Source organism: Urocampus carinirostris, chromosome 14 (genome assembly GCF_059441175.1).
Source record: "Urocampus carinirostris isolate Australia breed hairy pipefish chromosome 14, RoL_Ucar_1.0, whole genome shotgun sequence".
Lineage (NCBI taxonomy): Eukaryota > Metazoa > Chordata > Actinopteri > Syngnathiformes > Syngnathidae > Urocampus > Urocampus carinirostris.
Window position 1 is genome coordinate 13,968,277 of NC_142362.1, and position 20,692 is coordinate 13,988,968.

At 40.2% G+C, this 20,692-nt stretch overlaps 1 protein-coding gene across 1 annotated transcript; it reads left to right on the forward strand.

The window, feature by feature from the left end:
* The first annotated feature begins 13,553 nt into the window (after nt 1-13,553).
* LOC148352692 (zinc finger BED domain-containing protein 4-like) lies at nt 13,554-15,370 on the forward strand. Its single transcript, XM_088353230.1, has 2 exons — nt 13,554-14,396; nt 14,602-15,370. Exons 1-2 carry the CDS (start codon nt 13,565-13,567, stop codon nt 14,991-14,993), a joined length of 1,224 nt encoding a protein of 407 aa, XP_088209356.1. The 5' UTR covers nt 13,554-13,564; the 3' UTR covers nt 14,994-15,370.
* The last annotated feature ends 5,322 nt before the right edge of the window (nt 15,371-20,692 follow it).

The window sequence follows — 20,692 nt, forward strand, 5'->3', positions numbered from 1 at the left end:
GAAGTGGATCATCCGTGACGAGCGATGGCAGTGTCGGGAACAGAAGAACCGGTCAGTAGCCGGGTCAGCAGAGCAAATATGTGGTCGGGGTCGGAAGCAAGTCGCAAGCCAGGAAAGGAGAGTAGACATCGTCGAGGACAAAAAAGGTCGAAAGCCGGGACGGAAGAGTAGAAGTGGTCAGGATCAAAAACGGGTCGAAGCCGGGGGACAAACAGGAGCAAAAAACAGGTGGGAGTCAGGGTCGAAAAAGGCTTGCCTAGTGTTAACTGAGGTTCGCACACGTACTGACAAAAGGGGACAGATAGTAGTGGGTTAAAATAGGGACAGAGGAAGATCCACTTCCGCGTTCAGAGCGACCTGCTTCCCGCGACCAGCAACCACCGGATCGTGGGCTTAACCCTTTCTCTTTCTTCCAATGAAACTTGTGAGAAACGCAACGCAAGTGGGTCCTGTTCTGGTCCTGACATCTGAGAACAATTAGGCACTTGATCAGTCGAGACATAAATCCATAAATAGACCCCTGTCCATTTTTTCGGACGGAAAAATACATCAAATATATTAAAATCCAGTTAACATTGTTTTTAATCCCTGTAAACCAAGAAGAGTTAAATAAGCAAGAGTAAAAAAGTGAATAAAACAAATATGATTTCCATTGTGTCAAGTACATTCAGTGATCAACAGAAATAATTAGTGATTTTAACAGTTTGGAATTATACTGTTTTAACAACTGATATTTATTCTTCGCACTTGATGTACTTTGTTTTAAATACAGTACATTTGTCAGGCACAATCTGGCATAACGCTCAAACTCTCTTTTATAGAGAAATATACGCTTATAAAATGTACAATGCATGCCATTCAAACTGTATTGGTTTAACGAGGCAACTCAGACTCTGTTTTGTTCAACTGTCCGACGCGCTCTTCAACTGTTCGTGCCTGACCGATCTACCGCCATGATACGCAAGATCTGCTTTCCTAACTTTGCAGGTTTTCTTTTTGTTGCCCGTATCTAGGCTAAAATGCTAACAAACTTCATAAGTTGGGGCATGCGTAGTTGACATTAATTCTGCCATTTCTGTATGTTTATGTTACTGCTCCAGACAGCGACACTATTGGCTGAGATTATATCAATGTAGAGATGCCTCATTCTGTTGGAGAAACGTTTCTGGAGAGAATAATAGACAACAAAACTCTTACTTGTCGATTACTTCTATTATCGATTTTTGTCAACAACTTTGACATATTGTTCCAGCCCTATTGCTAAATACAGGTTTTAGCATTATTTTTATACTTCCTTTGTGGACCCTCGACCCAAATAAATTGCATTAAACCAATATCCCATTTTAAGGCCCGTGAATGAGACCACCGCATTTGGCAGCCCTTCCTGCAATGACACCCTCTATCCGCAGAAAGTAAATGAAGTGGGGACCAAGAGCAGTAGGAACGAAGGGCCCGAGGCAGCCCCCGATGCTCCAGGGAAGCCGCAGTCCACATTATGCGGGGGCCGACCGAGCCGCGGTGGCTCCGGGCAGCTGACAAGCCCCCTTGCCCTCGGCGGAGGTTCCGGGCCCGCTGCCACCGTATTCTCGAGGCATTTACATTATTCAAAGATGAATGCATTGTCAATTTGGTGTCTCCGAACGGGAGATATGTGCGGCGCTTGGCTCCTCCCGCAGCCAAAGGTGAACTCACCTCCGCCTGCCGCAAGACACTCGACAAATGAAATCAAATGTCTTCCTCGGCGCTGCAGAATTACTTAACCCCGCAAGCTGCTTGTGCTGCTGTGCTCTCGAGTTACACGGGAAAAGACAAAAGCTGGGTGGAGGAAAAATATAGATAGCGGAAGTGTGGCGTTTTATTCAAAGGTGGTTCCTTGGATCACTATAAATGGAGGAGAGTCGAAAATATATCAAATATTTATTGTGATTATTTCTGTGTTAGTGGAACATTATCGTTTTATCCAACTCAAGGGGGTGGGCTTTTTGCCCACATGGACATTAGTGATGTAATTTTCAATGGACTAAGTGCATACCTGTCAACATGTACGGTTTTGCCGTACAAAGTACGTTTTTATGCATTTTGAGACGAGTACGACGTACAAGGAAATCTGTACGGAAAAACGCAAATTTGTCAATGATGGGTACCATCCGGTATACACCGACTATCACGAAACGGCAAATCAATCAAGTCAGAGGGGTTCGCCGCGGAAGCCTCTATCTCGGTATCGTTTTTTTTCGTTGCAAACGAAGCGAGCGGTTTGATGCTACTGTGCACATGCGTCTGCCGCCTGGGGATTTCCCATCATGCATCATTCTGGAAAAAATAAATATGGTGTACGACTATTTTGTACGAGAAAATATGACAAGTCAAGTCAAGTCAAGTCATTTTTATTTGTATAGCCCTAAATCACGAAGAGTCTCAAAGGGCTTCACAGATTGTTACACTATATTACACAAACTATTTTCAACCGACAAGAGGAGTAGGTTATTCGTATGCAATGGAGTAGAAGTGAGTTTTAAGTTTAGATTTAAACATTTCCACTGAGGTTGCAGATCGAATCTCAGGGGGAAGAGCATTCCACAGCACCGGTGCCCGGATGGAGAACGCTCTCGAACCAGCAGAAGACTTCTTTGCTCTCGGGATCACCAGAAGACCAGCACTCTCAGATCGTAGGCTTCGGACCGGGACATAGGGGCAAATCAGATCTGAAAGATAAGAGGGAGCAAGTCCATGTATGATTTTGTACAATACTAAGAGAACTTTGAAGTCACATCTTTGGCTAACTGGGAGCCAATGCAGGTTAGCCAAAATCGGTGTTATGTGATCGTACTTTTTTGTCCTAGTTAAAAGTCTCGCTGCGGCATTTTGTACTAGCTGAAGAGACTTGATTCTGGACTTCGGGAGACCGGAGAGTAGTGCATTGCAGTAATCGAGACGGGAGGTAACAAATGCATGAATTATTGTTTCCGCATCAGACTGAGACAGTATTGAACGGATTTTAGCAATGTTGCGAAGATGGAAGAAGGCAGTTCTAGTAATTTGCTTTACATGCATCTCAAAGGATAGATCAGGGTCAAATATGACACCTAAATTTTTAACTGAGTCACTCTGTGTGATGTGACATTTGTCAATGTTCACAGCAGTTTTTGCGAATAAGTCCCGGCATTTAGAAGGACCAATGACTAACATTTCGGTCTTTTCAGAGTTAAGACGCAAAAAATTGAGTGACATCCACTCTTTTATCTCAGTGAGACAGGCCTCCAAATTTCCACAGTTTAGTGTGGAAGATTCCTCCAACGGAAGATATAGTTGAGTGTCGTCTGCGTAGCAGTGGAAGCTGATATTGTACTTGCGAATAATATCACCTAATGGAAGCATGTAAATGTTGAAAAGTAGGGGGCCGAGCACTGAACCCTGCGGAACACCGCAGGTAACATTAAAGGGCTCAGATGTCGTTTCACCGTATTTAACACAGTGCGTCCTATCTGAGAGGTAAGATTTGAACCACGAGAGGACGGCTCCTGAGAGACCAATCCATTTTTCCAACCGTTCTAGTAGGATATTGTGGCGCACTGTGTCAAAAGCAGCACTAAGATCCAGTAGCAGCAAAAGTGATGAAGCGCCAGAATCCATTGACATTAGGAGATCATTTGTTACCTTGATCAGAGCTGTCTCAGTAGAGTGGTTAGCCCTGAATCCAGATTGCATGGATTCAAAAAGGTTATTCTCCGATATGAAAGCATTCAGCTGCTGTGCCACTACTCTTTCGAGTACTTTAGAGAGGAAAGGTAGGTTTGACACAGGTCTGTAATTACTTAATATTTCTGGATCAAGGTTGGGTCGTTTCAGTGTGGGTTTAATAACGGCGGACTTAAAAGCTGCTGGAACTACACCTGAGGAGAGTGATGTATTTATAATATTTAGAACTGAAGGCCCAAGGACGCTAAAAAGACTTTTAATAAGTGAACCTGGGAGAGGGTCGAACTGGCAAGTTGTCGGTTTGGCCGCATTCACCACTTGTTTGAGATCATCAAGTGACAGTTCACTAAAACCGGCCATTTTCCCAGGGCAGCCACCCTGTCGTGCATCTGTAAATTTCAGTCCTTTAATACGTGTGGTACTAACAATATCTTTTGCAATTTCTTCCTGTATGCATTGAATCTTCTTAGTGAAGAAGACCATTAAGTCCTGAGCAGAGTGTGTCGAACTGTCTGCGATAGCCTGTTGCCTTGTAAGCGATGCTACAGTGTCAAAAAGGGCTTTGGGGTTGTTCTTTTGAGACGCAATCACCTTCGAAAGGTAGGCCGATTTTGCAGAGGCAAGGGCCGCTTTATACTTTAACAAGCTGTCACACCAGGTTTGATGGAAAACCTCAAGCTTGGTAGCGCGCCATTTTCTCTCCCATTTCCTGCATTCTTTTTTAAGGGCTCTAGTTTCATCAGTAAACCAAGGTGTGCGTCTTTTAGGACGTGATTTTAGTTTTATGGGCGCTATTGAATCCAGCACACTAGTCAGGGTGGTATTGAACTCATTCATGAGTGAGTCAATCGAGCCATTGTATTTAGGAAAGGACGCAACTGCTCCAGGAAGGAGTTCAAAGAGCTCAGAAACTGTGCCAGTGCTTATATTGCGTCCGCTAAATCCCTCAGCTATATTAAGTCTACATTTAGTTAGCACCTCAAATGTCACTAAATAATGATCAGAGATAACAGTAGTACACGGTAGAACCATAATGTTTGAGGTTAAAACTCCTCGAGTCAGAATCAAATCTAGCGTGTTCCCATTTTTATGGGTTGGCAAGTCAACCAGTTGAGTAAAACCAAATGCATCAATTAGAGAACTAAACGCAATAGTAAGTGAACTGTGTGGGGAGTTCATATGAATGTTAAAGTCTCCCATAATTATAATTTTGTCTGCATAGGTTACTAGTTCAGACAAAAGTTCAGCAAATTCGTCTAAGAAAGTTGTGTATGGCCCAGGTGCACGATAGATAGTTATTACATCAATTGACAATTGAGGGGACCGCATCACAAGAGCCTCAAACGTTTTGTAATTATTAGAGGTACGTGTATTAAATTTGAGCGATTTTTCAGAGATTAGCGCAACACCACCACCTCTTTTCAGCGTGCGTGCTATATGACTACTCTCGTAGTCTGGGGGAGAGGCATAATTTAGCGCCAAGTGCTCATCCGGGCGTAACCACGTTTCACAAAGACCCATACAGTTAAGTTTATAATCCCGAATAATGTTATCAACAAGTAAAGCTTTTGGAGCAAGCGATCTAATATTTAACAGACCAAATTTCAGCTTTGCTGAATCATTTGACTTAGCTGAACTCTTTGTAGTCTTTGTCGAGATCTTCAAAAGCTCCCGGCGTTGTGGCCGCTCGTGAGCGCTGAGTTTAAAGCGTCGGTTGTCCGGCGAGGAATAAATGGTGGAATTAGTTACATCCTCGCGTCCATCCTCGCGTCCATCTTGCTGCTTGGACTTCACACGTTTCACACATCTACCTGCACGGCAACCACGCTTCTTTGTCCTTTCTTTACGGCGCCGTCGGCGACGTTTATTAAGAGGAATAGTTGTCCACAAGGATGCCGGGTCTCTTTGAAGTTCGCTCGGTATATCATGGGCGGTATAAAAAGTGCCCGAAAAATCGAAATTTAGACGCCCACCCAACCGAATAAGTTCGTCCCTACTGTAAGTGTTTTTGGCCACACATGTGTCCAAAAGTGAAAGCAAAAAAGACAAGAGAACGGCAATAAATAGAAGATTAGCTGGAGAGCTAGCCGCGAGCATGTATCCATGCGCAGCCGCCATCTTGAAAGGTCTATGCGGTTTGTACGGGCATGGAGCCGTGGAGGTTGACAGGTATGTAAGTGTCAAAATGGTCCATTCCTAAACTGACTGAAACAGGTAGAATATTAAGCTTAATATCGATCCCTCAATTGCATTGTGAATCAGTATACTATATTTTGAGAGATCTGGAGGGTTTTCTTTTTTGTTTTGTTGAATATAAAATGTATTTGTCTTGATTACTCATTGCACTCACCTGCACACGCTCGTTTGGCGCCAGCTGCTGCTGGTTACCTGATTGGTTCCCCCTCCTTTTTAAGCTCAGTGCTCTCACTCGCCCTTTGTCAGTCCGTCAGCAAACCTCTGCTTACGCAAGGCAAGCACTTTGACTCTGGCTCCCGTCTGTCCCATTTTTTCATCCGTATACCACTCGTCTGTTCCTGATTCCCCGTTTGTCTCTGGCTAATACCCATTTTTGACTACCAACCACGCTCTGGTCGCCGCCTCCGGCTATCGACACGTTTTTTCTGTTTGACCATGATACGATCTACCGCTCCGGGAGATCCACTTCTACATTCCAGCGAGCACCGGATTGCTGAAGTTTGTTTTTCCTCTTTATCTCAATAAACTTGTGAGTAAACGTTATGCATCTGGGTCCTCCACCTGTTCTGGTTCTGACAGTATCAACTACTCAAACTTTGTTTTGATGTCCCTAACGACTTTTTCCAAATACAATAAATTAATCACCGTTTTTTGGACCATAACATTAGAAACAAAACTCAATTTTAACGGGATATACAGTTGAAGTCTCCCAAAATCTTGCAAAAGACAGCAAAATACAAAGTAGAACCGTCTCGAAATATTCAGCAGTTTATTGATATTTACTAAAACAAATACGATTGAAATTCATCTCTTTTTATAATAATAACTTCCTCAAACCCTAAAAAAAAATATTTCTCGTTTGAAGATACTTCTTACATTTTAATTAAAATCACAATATTTTGAATGTCTTATGTTAAGAAATGTTGTATATTTCTTAACATATTTTATACATATCTATTCCAATTATTATTAAAGGTGCATAGTTTGAGGTTTCTTAAAAAAAGTTATATATTATATATGTTCTCCAGGAAGTATGTGGTAACAATGCCCAACTGAGTTCAAGGAGCCTATTTTTGTCACCGCGCCTATTTGCTTTCATCTTACTTTCATCATCGATGTTCCAGCCACGGAGCGCATTAGTCTAGAGGAAAGGGGGCAGTGGGGATGAGAGAAGAGTGATTTAACGTTCGTGGTCGCTTTTTTCTTTTATTCCAGGATGAAGATGGTGAGAAGTAAGAAAAGGACTATTTAAAAGACAGTCCAAATACCCACCCAAACCCCCAAGAACATGAAAAAAAGAAGATTTTATGAGAGCGCGTTTAAGATAGACATGTATGTGCAAAGAATGTCCCACAGAAGCACCTTGACAGAGGTTGCCATGATAGTTTCAGCCAGAAGATGGGGTCAGCAACTACTATCAATATTCATTAGTAATATTTTGAATTGCGGGCACCACCTTTAAACAAGTTTTTCCAAGTAATGAGTTGAAAATATTGTGTTTATACTTACTAAAAAGGAAATTAGCAGGCTGTTAAATAGATAGATAGATAGGTAGGTAGGTAGGTAGGTAGGTAGGTAGGTAGGTAGGTAGGTAGGTAGGTAGGTAGGTAGGTAGGTAGGTAGGTAGGTAGGTAGGTAGATAGATAGACTATATAGACTATATAGACTATATATAGACACTATAAATACCGCACTAGATCAAAAATATAGTTTTTCAAGGTATTTTTTCTTAATAAAATACCTTGAAAATAATAGGTTTTCAAATATCTTGTTTAATAAAATATTTAATATCATTTTTTAATTTATAACATAAGCTAAAATAATATTGTGTTTTATTTTCTTGACTTAAAAATGGTCCAGCCGGCTATAAAATACTGTAATGGTTTAAAAATACATATATAAGGTATTTTTCTGGTAGAATAAAAAATGAAAAGGCTACATTGGATCAATCATTTTTATTCTGAATACATATAAAAACAAGAGACAAAAATATTTTTTTACAAATAAAAACTAGACAATAATAGAATATTGATACTTGAAATGAACAAAATAGCAGAAAATGTCCTATTTTACTTTTTCTTTGAGGGGAAAAATGATTAATGGTCTATCTCCCATTGTAATTATTCAGCTCATTCTATAAGTGGTTTTCTTTAATGGAAAAATATGTTGAATCGAAGTAAAACAGCACAAATAATCCTGTATATGAGCATAAATATCTGCATATGTGTCAGGATTTATTTTGGAGGGGGAATGGGGGTTGATGTTTTAATATGCACTGACCTCTCTTGATCCTCAAAGTCCAGAAACAGTGTATATCTCTACTTACAAGTTCTCCCTGCTCTGAAGAATTCTGAACTTTTCGATTGAAATATGCGAAAATCGTTATTCATTCAGCAATCATCCCCCTATCGTGACGTAGCAGGCTACTTTATTGAAATAATGTGTCTGGGATTACAAATGAAAACGACCCCGGATCATTCTTTATCCCGAAGACAGATTAAATTCTAAAGCCTGTTACTGTAATAGGCACACTTGTAGCTCGCCATGAATTAGAGCTCTAATTATATTAGGTACTATTTTAAACAAAATAACACATTTCTTATGATCCACAGGTATAATTTATGGCAAAGCCAAGTTCGTTTTCCCGAGCAATCAATTTTGCTGTGGAGCAGAAGACTAATGTCATTACAGAAAGCGCCAAGAGCCGAGTATCGCGGCGAGCGCAGGAGGGGTTTTCCAGAGATAAATGAAGATGCAATTTATTCACTCGTGATTTCATAGGGAAGGAAATCTGCTTGAGCATCACGGAAGAAGCCAAGACGCTAATCCTCGACGTTGGAGTCTAGCCGGGCTTTTGTGGGGCGGATGTGGCTAATTTGGGAGTTGGTTTCCTCCCATCGTGGTGTTATCTCTCAGCAAGAAGGAGGGGAGGAGCATCTTGCTCACAACTTAGTCGGTAGGTCAGTGGGTGGGTGGATAGGTAAGTAGGTAGGTAGGCAGGCAGGTAGGTAGGTAGGTAGGTAGGTAGGTAGGTAAGCAGGTAAGCAGGTAGTGAACGATTTTATACATTTTACTATAAAGGATTTGATACGATTAAATGCAAGTTACATTTATCGAGTGCAATGGAGATTTTCACTGAGTGGGCTTCAGGTCACGCTGTTCCAAATGAGGAATGTTTTGGCTGGGGAATTTTGATAACAGGACTCTGACGGGGGACGGCAGGCGATGTTTGGAGAACAACGCCCTGATGACGTAGAAACGCTCTGTGTTGTTTTGAGTTTTTCCAGACATCGAGGCGAGGTGGTGGAGCCGTGGAGCCTACGTGGGGGCTTTCCTGGCACGCCCATGGGAGGAGCTGGCACACCAGCTTGCAGAAAAAACGTGGGCCTAGAAAAGGAAGCAGAAGATCGAGAGAGGAGGCTTGATAGAGACTCGAGCGACAATAATTCGGCCATATTCGATGCAGTTCTATTAGTTAAATTGTTTAAGAAATGACATCTGCCCCCGTGTGGAAATGCCGGTCTCTTGTTCATTTTTCCATCAAGAAACAAGCACGCATTGTTAGGTGAATGTAAGTTGTGTTTGGTTTATGGAGTCAGATAACTAATTCAAACAATTTGGTTAACGATGCATTTTAATGTTAAATTCCTAACAGTAGGTAGGTAGGTGTGTGGACCTATTGTACAGGAAGTATTTCAGCTTTTATTATAAATGGATATTTTCAATGCAGGCCACAGGTTTAGGCTAATGTCAGGAACTTTAAGCGCAAGAACAAACTACAGCCTGATGTCAATAAATCACGAGACCAAGGTGAAAAAAATGAACTTAAACTTTAAGAATTATCCAATAACACAAAACTGTGCAAACTGTGACAGGAAGAAAACTGAAGTTTTGGTTTTCTATTGATCTGTACGACGCCTCAAAAAGGTATCAAAATCTTGCTTCAAAATGTCATAGACTGACTACTTTTAAGATTGTCTGATTAAAGACTTGTTCTGTGGTTGTCTCTAGAATATATTCTGCCAATAAAAACTTCTTTATCAACATTCTCCTCACCCGAAATTCAACGAACACGCGGAGGACAAGATCAGAATCTCACGATCCTCCTACAGTAGATAGGTAGGTAGATAGGTGGGTAGTCAGAAGCAGACATGGGGACTTGAGACTTAGTGACTTGGACTCGAGTCGACTCGAGTCGCTGTTTTTATGACTTGTGACTTGACTTGGACTTGGCAATCTAAGACTCGGGACTTGACTTGACTTGAGCCACGATGACTTGAATGACTTGCGTGTTCATATATATATATATATTTCATTATTTAAATAATGTTGACAATTACAGTACGGGATGCGGGCTGAGAAACGCTCTCATGTCACGCCCACTCTGCCCATGCGCCACACACCTCCACGGCAACCACCTGAAGTCAGCATGTCTGCTCCGAGGGTAGTAACTTTTGGCTTCAAAAACTTCTGTGAAGAAGGTAAACGGCGAACAGCGCAGTGCAAATTTTGCAACGGGAAAATTTCGGACAGCCAGACCACCACCTCAAATTTCATCCGACATTTGAAGAGCCATTCTGCCCAGTAAGTGTTTGTCAGTGTTAATATCTGTTTGTCAATGTGTTAATATCTGGTGAGTTGGATGTTGGCTAATGTCTGTGAATATTGTCATTCACCCAGGTCATTTTATCCATACAGTTTAGTTGTAGGCAACTGGACTTCTAATTTGAGCTTGAGGAACTTCCATGAGGAACATCTACAGCTCAATCTCTAAAAAGTCCAGTTGCTTACTCTTTGGTTGTTAGCTAAGAGTGAGCGGCAGGGCGATTTAGCCGCTGCACAGGGGGGTTTCAGTTTATCATTGTGACATTCTTATGCAGAGACGAGAGGTTATCGTAACCTGCGTCAATGATGCTTCATTCATTTACTTTTATAAACATTGCAGTATGTTTGAGTAAAACGAATGCATTTGTGCTCATAGTGCCTCGTCTATCCTACAACGGGTAACGCAAAAGACAAGCCAGGCATATTGAGCTAGGAGCTACGGATAAACGGGCTGTCTAATTGAGAAAATAGGGTAGGCTAAGCGGTGAAGTTGAGAAGGACACGTGCACTGTACATGATCAAAAATCAGGGATGTGATTTGACCAAAGTGAAATTATCTGAAAATTAGGCGGGGGTCTGGGGGCCGCGGGCACCCAGCTAGGTCCAGGGCAGTGCCCTGGTGGGGGGAGAAGTGGGGCGAAGCCCCCCGGAGGTCATGGGTTTTCCGTGTTTTTAAGTACTTTCAATGCACTCAGATGACAAAGAAATAGACAAAACAACAGCATACATTTTCAATGTATTTTGAACTATCCCATATAAAATTACAGTTTAAGTCAACTCAAAATCAGTCACATTAAAAAACATTGGACTGCCTTTGCTATTAAAAACTATCACTGAGAATATCATCATATCTAACTCATGTGATTACTAAGTTAACACATAAATCATGTTGAAGAGTTCAAATTTCATGAACAAATAATTGTATCATGACCAAATGAAAAGTAACTCATATTAGAACATACCATAAATGTCTTTGTTATAGAAGAAGATGTTATCTATAAATGAAAGTACTGTAGTGGGTTGTACATAATTCACCCACGGAACCATTGTTTAGTTAGCGAGTTCCTAGGGGGACTCTTAATTCGGCCGGTTCTAGCCACTCTCGTGTTTGTTTTGTTATCGCCAGTTTAAATGTCATTAAAGCAGCTTTCGTTGGCACCTTTGTTTGACACTCCGCTTACGACTCCCGTCTCTGCTCGCTACATTGGATCACGTCGGGGTCACCAACATTTGTAGATAATTCCTTCTCTAACCAGTCCGATCGAAACTTGTTTTTTTACGATCTTAGCAATTTCTTTAACTCGCGGAGCATCTTTGCGTTCGATCTCGGACATCTTTCTTTAAACACTCGGCAAAAACGTGTGAGAAATGAACAATGGCATACTCCTACGCCTTTATAAGGAGCGCGTTTATTGGTCAACACGGAGACTTCAACCAATCGCAAGTACGTTTCATTTCAGTTACGGAAACACTAAAATGGAACGCTGTCGAGACGAAATCGTTTTTTTTACCATTTAAAAGAATCGGAAATTTTAAAATTTTATTTTTGGAGCGAAAGCGGAATTCCGCGAATTAGCGGAAAAATCACATCCCTGAAAAATGTGTCTTTGCCTTAATGTTATAGTCTCAATCTGCATATAATTTGGAAGTGTTGGCAAAAGGGCACCTTCCACGATTGGGGAGAGTGTGGGGTTGGCGGCAGCTGCAGGGGGATCCGCTCTTTTTCACAGGCATGCTGATCGTACATAGTCAAGTCAAAGTCAGTTTTATTTGCCAGTTCCTTCAAATGTACTTGACATAAAACGGAATCGAAATTACGTTCCACACTGTCCTATGCGTAGACATTGACAACAATAAAGTGCAATAAAAGTGCAACAATAAAGCCTGGCTATCGCGACTATTAATAAACTGTGATAAACGTGTGATAAACTCATCACACGAGTTTAGTCTGGCCAACCATCCGAGAGGCTGCGTTGATCAAATGCCTCTGTGTACTACTGGACTATGCTACAACCAATCAGACTACAACGTCATCACGCTAAAACCGCCTCAATCGTGCAGGCTAGATCAAAAGTTATGCCAGTAGTCTCCAAATCAAATAGTGACAATAATGTTAATCCAATCTTATAATTAAGACCACTAAGTCGACAATTATGGAAGTTTTTTTTGTAGTTTTTTTTTAGTAACTTTTTAGTATAAAAATAAATATTAGCTCATTATTTTCTTTAAAAATTTTGATTTCATGGTTGGAAATGTTAAATAAATTGTTTTATTTATTAACTATCACATGGTTAAGATATACCAGCTTTATGAGCATAAAAAAGTAAAAAAATGTGGTAAAAGCTTCAGTTACAGTTGATTTGATATTAAGTAATATCATCCAGAAGATAGATAAAAAAAAATACAGAAAGTTTCAAACAACTGTTTTTTTAACCATATGTCATGATTTCATGTCTGCCCAACCATACAGGACATCTCATTCTTGTTTTTGCATCTGCTTCACAGATATGCAGAGTATGAAAGGACAAGAAACGCCTGCACTGATACTACACAGCCTGCAATATCACAGTTCATCCAGTCTCGTCCTCTGGAAGCATATTCAGCAAATCATCCCAAACAGAAGTCCATAACCAATGCTATTGTTACAGATCTTGTGATTGGATGTAGCATGCCCCTTTCAATGACGGAAAATAAACATTTCAGGCACTTCATGTCTGTGGTCGACTCCAAATACCAGCCTATCTGCCGCAGAACAATAACTTCAACAATAGAATCACTTGTTGCAGACATGCAAGAAAAGATCAAAGTGATTCTTGCTGGTGTAGACCATGTGTCGGTTACCATAGACATTTGGTCAGATAGGAGGATGCGCGGCTTTTTGGGAGTCACTGGCCATGTCTTAACAACCTCAGAAGGAGTCATGCTGAAGTCATACCTGCTGGCATGCAGCAGATTCAAGGGATCTCACACAGGAGAGCGCATTGCTGAAGCCTTTGATTCCCTGTGTGAGGATTATGGCATTCGGAAAAAACTCGACTTCATAATCTGTGATAATGCTGCGAATATGAAGCGAGCATTTTCAGTCTGTTTTCCGAAGGATCAAGATGACGAAGTAACCGATGATGACAATCTGGATGATGAAGAATTGTGGGAAGACCTCTCCAGAGGTGACTGGGAGACTGTGGACCGCACAATCAACAGAGGAAGCCCTAAACGTCAGCAATGCTTTGCGCATACTCTGCAGTTAGCTGTTGGTGATGGTCTCAAGGATGCACGGATCATGAACAGTTCCTTTGCAAAATGCTCCAAGCTTAGCTCTCTCTTGCATACATCCAGCACCTTTAAAGATGCGTTTGAGGAGAAGTTTGATCAGCGAGGGATACCCGCTGCTGTAAACACACGGTGGAATTCAACTTTCCGACAAGTCAAGGCAGTGCTCTCATTCAGTCACCAGGACTTGTGCAGTGTTGTTCAGAACACGGGACACAGTGAGCTGGTCTTCTCAATTAGGGAGTGGAACTTGATGAAGGAACTTTGTGATGTGCTACAGCCATTTGCAGAGGCCACTGATCTTACTCAGGGAGAGAAGATTGTGACGATTAGCTCTGTCCTCCCCTGTGTATTGTCTCTTAACCACCACTTGGAAAGACTCAAGCCGCAAGTGCGCTTCCTGGGAAGCATGATCCATAGCCTGCAATTCTCTTTGAAGAAACGGTTCCGGGGAATCTTCGTTAATGTGAAGATGTTGTCAGCTGCATCAGGGGAAGAGCTGCCATTTGCAGACCCAGTCTACATCAGGTCAGCTGTCCTGGACCCGGCTTTCTCCATGATGTGGCTTCAGCATGATGTGCTTGTCACCGATGATGTCAAGAATAACATTGTTGACATGGTAAAAGGTCAGTGGATTTTTTTTTTTTAACGTGATGTACACTTAGGCGTGTCACCATTATCAAATTATGGAAATGTAATTCAAAACAGTTATATGAGTATTATAATCCATTTTAGAGATGATTTTGCAAGCGTATCAAACTGTGGATGTTCAATTTTGAATAATGCTCATGAGATCTTACGCTTGCCCTTTTTTTTCTTTGTTTTAATTAGATCTGATTCTACGTGAGGTGCAACCTCACACAACATCCCAGAGTCCTGAATTCCTAGAGGAGGAAAGCGAAAGCCAGCAAGAAGACAGCACTGGCCTATTCTCAGGCTACAAAAAACGCCGCAAGCAGGACCCAACCACCAACCCAGAGACACAACTAAATAACTATTTTTCTCTTTGTTGTGGGCAGCCTTGTCTGTCCTTCTGGGACGCAAACAGGGCTGTCCTCCCTGCCCTTTTTCCTGTTGCAATGAAAGCTTTGTCAGTGCCAGCCTCAAGTTCCCCAGTGGAAAGAGTCTTCAGCCATGGTGGAATCATTATGAGACCCCATCGAGCTCGGCTTGCAGATAAGACCCTGTCTAATCTTCTATTTTGCAAATGCAATACCTTGTAAAAAGGGAATGACTGATGGATATACAGTGACTGAGTGAGTGAGTTAATTTGTGTCATTGTGAGTGAGTGAGTGAGTGAGTGAGTGAGTGAGTGAGTGAGTGAGTGAGTGAGTGAGTGAGTGAGTGAGTGAGTGAGTGAGTGAGTGAGTGAGTGAGTGAGTGAGAGTGTGTGAGTGTGTGTGAGTGTGTGAGTGAGAGAGAGAGGAGAAATGTAACAAAGTTTAATAATAATAAGCTATTTGTTTTAGCTGTTATTTGTTTCCTCATAAAAAGGGATTGACTTATGGATATACTGTTTGAGTGAGTGACAGAAAGCGTGTGAGAGAGAAATCTGCAAAGAAAAGAGCAAGAGAAATGTGACAGTTTAATCCTCTGTAAGTTAGTATTTGTTTTAGCTGTTATTGTTACTTTGTAAAAGTAAAAAAAAAGTAAAAGTTTGGGTTTCGATCTACAGATCACTTTTTCTGTCAATAAATACCAAATACTGACGATATCACTGTTTGTTTGAGTCTATGATGTATTTTACTGAACATGAGTATTTAGGATACAAATATTTTATTACAGGTTAGGCACATTAGCCAAGGATGATTACTTGATTTCTTATATATTGCCTTTCACTTTATTAAGATCAGATTCTGAAGCTAAAATTACAACAGTACGCCAAAGGTGACTTGACTTGGACTTGACTTGACCTATTACAGGACTTGACTTGACTTGACTTGACACAGCCTGTGACTTGACTTGACTTGACTTGCCCAAGAAAAAAATACTTGGGACTTACTTGAGACTTGCACATGTGTGACTTGGTCCCATGTCTGGTCAGAAGGGTAGGTAGATATTGTCACTGCATATATCGTCATTATTGTATGATTACTTCATTGTAACCTTTCTAATTTTTACTGAGATTTATACCTCCTTTACTTATTTGTCTGTAATCAATGCACATCACAATTACCATTTTTTGTGTAATCTCTTACATCCTGATGTATCAATTTATTCAGTTGTTATTGAGTCCCTACCTGTATATTGTTTCAAGTGGTGTTTTTAGTTTGCAGTTCGGAGAAATCCTTGAATTTTATCAGTACTTGTTAGACAGAGTAGGGATTATTCCACTACCTCTACAGTTTTGTCCTTGTTATAGCCCACCCTCCCAGTATAAAAGTTGGACTGTGCATTTGTGAATCAAAAAGCTTTGTTCTGTACCTCATTTACCAGTTAATTCTATTGGATTCTTACTTTCAATCAAAGTGGCATAAGAAGTTTATCTGTGAGCTGATCGTTTTGCTCATTGTTTATTTATCTTTTAAAAAGTTAAAAATACTGCCCTGCGATTGGCTGCCAACCAGTCCAGGGTGTCCCCTGCCCACTGCCCGATGATTGCTGGGATGGGCTCCAGCATCCCCGCGACCCTATTGAGGATAAGCGGTGCAGCTGATGAGATGAGAAGTTAAAAATACATGAATAAATGGTTCAAATGTAATCAATTTATAGTTTGAATTTTGTACTTATTTTTATAGTATATTAAAATAAAACGTCATCAATACTTGAATAAGGTGATTCATAATCAATTATTACGTAATAAATATGGTTTGAATGTATTAGTAATTTGTGTGAGTGTGTGTGTGAATACGTAAGTGTGAAGTACATTGTAAAGCGCTAAGGGAGGTCTTTAGTGACTTGTAAAGTGCTACATAAATCCAGATCATTTACCACAGCGCTGTGATTAGCGCGTCTGCGGCACAGTTCTGGGTCATGGGTTTAAATCCAGCCTTACTGTCTGAAGTTTGCATGTTCTCCCCGTGCTTGCGTGGATTTCCTACGGGCACTCTGGTTCCCTCCCACATTCCAAAAACATGCATGTCAGCTTAATTGGCCGGTCTAAATTGTCCCTAGGTGTAAATGAGCGAGTGCTAGTATGTCTCTCTGTGCCCTGCGACTGGCTGGTAACCAGTTCAGGGTGTCCCCTGCCCACTGCCCGAAGATAGCTGGAATGGGCTCCAGCACCCCCGCGACCCTATTGAGGATAAGCGGTGCAGATAATGGATGGATGTCACATCTGTGGGTTTATTCAAATAATTCAAGTACAGGATGAGTATTGACGTTTATTTATTTTCAACAACAATATAAGAAAAACACGATGCCTTGTACAAACTAATTTAATTGTTTTTTTTAGCTGTAGAAGTGGAAATATCTTGGAAGAAAAACTCTTTGAGTCACAAGTAAACAAAACAATCTCTCTTGCCTTCTTTAGCTTCCATCTTGAAGTTTAGTCCACAGGAAGTCCCTAAAAGAATTGAGGACCGTATAGGGAGCAAAACAATGTCGCTTTTGTTGACCTGGTTGGTGGGGGGTGGGGGTGCAGTTGGTTAACCGCGCGACCCACTTACAGTCGTAAATATACTTCCTGCTCCACTGCACTGCAAAAACTTGTGCTGTCGTCAGAAGCCACAAAATAAAACTTAAGGTCAGCTGAGCAGTTGAAAAATGTGGCTTATTTTGTCAGCTCCCATGTTGCGTCTGTATTCCATCTAGCGTGAGAAACTCCGCATTTTTCCTGTTGATGGATGGAGAAGGAAGTATCGCGAGATCTTGGTGCATAACAACCGAGCGCTCCTGTTGCTTTCAAATCGCATCTCCGTTGCTTTACATTTCTGATTGACGTCGTTGCGCTCCGCGGACACAACTACATGCAACCCGATTTCCGAAATAAAGTTAAATTTCACTCAAAAGCAAAATATCAATAAGTAATAACACAAAATAAATAAAAAAAAGGTTTCTCTAACCCTCTTTTTCCAGGCAGGTTACAAACACAAACGTTAGCAGCAGGCGCTCGCGGATCTGTAGAAGCATCCCTGCTCTCAACGCCTTGTCAGGGTTTAGCCACTGCGCATGCGCAAAAGGAGCTCCAATCAGGGTCACAGTACGAGCGCGAGGGGCTGCTCTTTATTTTTCACAAGATGGACTCGGTTAATTTTAAACAGTTTGTTTATAAGGATGTATCTATTTTTATTTTTAATTTACTAGTTTGGGATATGGAAACAGGGTGTTATATGAGTTATGTTATTTGAACATTTCCTCCATTCTTCTAGTTTTATTGAGCTTGCATTGGCATAAATTCTAACAATACGCCATTTTAATAAAATCTATTCGACTTTTTTTTCTTTTTTTGTATCGACATTATCTTATTTTGCTGCAGAAAAAAATGATCTACCTTTAATATAGAAAACAATTGACATATATATATATATATATACAGTATACGCATTTTAGTCTTTAAGGCTTGCTACAACAATCAATAGTAATCTCATTTTTTCTTTTTTTTCAACAAAATTCCAACAATAAAATGCATTAAGCCTAAAAATAATCACATAAATAGAATACAAACGTGTGGGGTACTGTTTAGATAGAATAGAATAGAATAGAATAGAATAGAATAGAATAGAATAGAATAGAATAGAATAGAATAGAATAGAATAGAATAGAATAGAATAGAATAGAATAGAATATGCCATATTTAATTATTCAGTGCTAGAGTTCTTTTGCGTTTCACTTCACAACTTTTAGATACTTTAGATACTTTATTAAATGATAATAAATAAATACCTAAATGTTCTGGCATGCTAAAATGATCAATAATGACGCCATAGTTTGTGTTTTTTTACTTTCCCTGTGAAAATAAGTAAATGATCTCCATCAGGGAGTAAAAAAAAAGACTCTACTCTAAAAGAACAGAATAAATACAAGAAATACAATGAAAAATAGCTCAGTACGATTTTGAAATAGAATAATAAATAAATGCATGGGCTGGTATTTTATAAGCTAGCAATGATAATCCATTTATAAGTCATTTTTTCATCGGTTTTCTTTTTGATTTTCCTGTGAAAATGGGTCAATTCATGTTTATTCGTATAGCCCTTTATCACAAGGACTCGCAAAGGGCTGCACAGACAGATTATTGCAAACTACAGACTGTTATTACACCATCCCCTGATCTAAAACCTACATGAGTGCAAGGAAAAACTCAAAAACCTCCACATGAGGTAAATGAAGAAACTTTGAGAAGGGACCGCACATGAGGTCATCCCCCTTCCAGGATGACCAGGCTAAAATGGATGTTACAATAACAAATAATACGTAAATTTAATTGGGGTACAAACACGAGAAACTAAGCCTAAACCCAATCCCAGAAATAGAATGATAAGTGGCACAGAATTATTTTGATACTTAATAAAAAAATAGTAATGTTAAAAACGTGAATTTTCTGGTCATTTATAGGCTTACTACTTCTTTGTTTTGATTTGTTAATTTTGGCTGTGAAAATGAGTAAACCATCTCAATTGAGGTATAAAAGAAAACAGCACGCCTAAATCCAATCACAAAAATAAGCAAAAAAAATAGTTTATTTATAATAATTAGAATAAACGGTGTTGTGAGTATTGGGAGCTCCTAATCACGTGACAACATCCGAGCAACCTAAGTAGTGGTGGCCATGCTGGATGGGTGTAAGTCAGTAAGTTTACTTCATTTTTATTTCCTTGACATTTGAAACACAGAGACATCTCGCTACTTCACACTTGAGTTATCGCTGGTTCACTCCCATATTTAATTATTCAGTGCTAGATTTCGTTTGCGTTTCACTTCACAATTTTTGGATTTTTCTTTTAAATTGCTGAATTCTCACCTGATTTAATGAATATTATTAATACAATTAGTGTCCTTGTGTAAAACACGTGAACCCTTAACGCCCCCAACTACCAGGTTGGCGCCTTGCATGGCTGACCCCGCTATCTGTGTGTGAGTGTATGTGAATGGGTATGTGTGAAGCACATTGTAAAGCGCTTTGAGAGGTCTTTAGTGACTTGAAAAGCACTATATAAATGCAGACTATCTATCTATTTATGATTTTTTTGACAATTTGTTGAACAAAAATACATAAATGCATGAAGGTTCTGTTTTTTATTGGCTTGAAACAATACTAAATCATGACGTCACTACTTTGTTTTTGAACATTCCTTGCATAAATAAGTATATTTTACAAATTGACAAATAAAAAAGACAGTACACCTAAAATCAATCAGAGAAATATAATGGTAAAAAGGTGAATCAGTAGTTTTATGATGATTTCACAAATAATAATAAGTAAACGTATGGACTTGAGTTTCTTAGCAACAAATGTGTAAAACAAAAGGCTCCAACGCCCCTGCGACCTGAGTATTAGGATAAGTAGCGCAGACAATGGATGGATATATTTTAATGTATGTGTATCGCTTAAAAGAAATGCAGAATTTTGGGCCTGATCCCTGTTAAATTATTTCCCAAACACATGTATCAGGAGCCAAAGGTTCCATGGTTTTTATACATGATTTGTAGCTAAACCCATTGCACACAGCGTGTTTATGGCCTCCCCCCCATTCCAGATTAGCCCGCGCGGTTTGAAATGTGTTCCTCGGATTTGGAATGCAGATGCTTTGTTGGCGAGGAGGAGGAATCAGCGAGGAGTCTGAAAAGCGACGAGTTTTTGATTAATGAGCTTTGAAATGGCTCTCTAGGAGCAATAAAGGATCAACTGCTCTCTCTCTTTCTTTCCCTTCGTGCACGCCTGCATAATAAAACATGCACCAGCGTGCACTTTCCTTTTCTTGCAATACATTTTGATAGGGTTTTAAAATAATGCACTGATCGATAAGAAAGGAGCTCATTC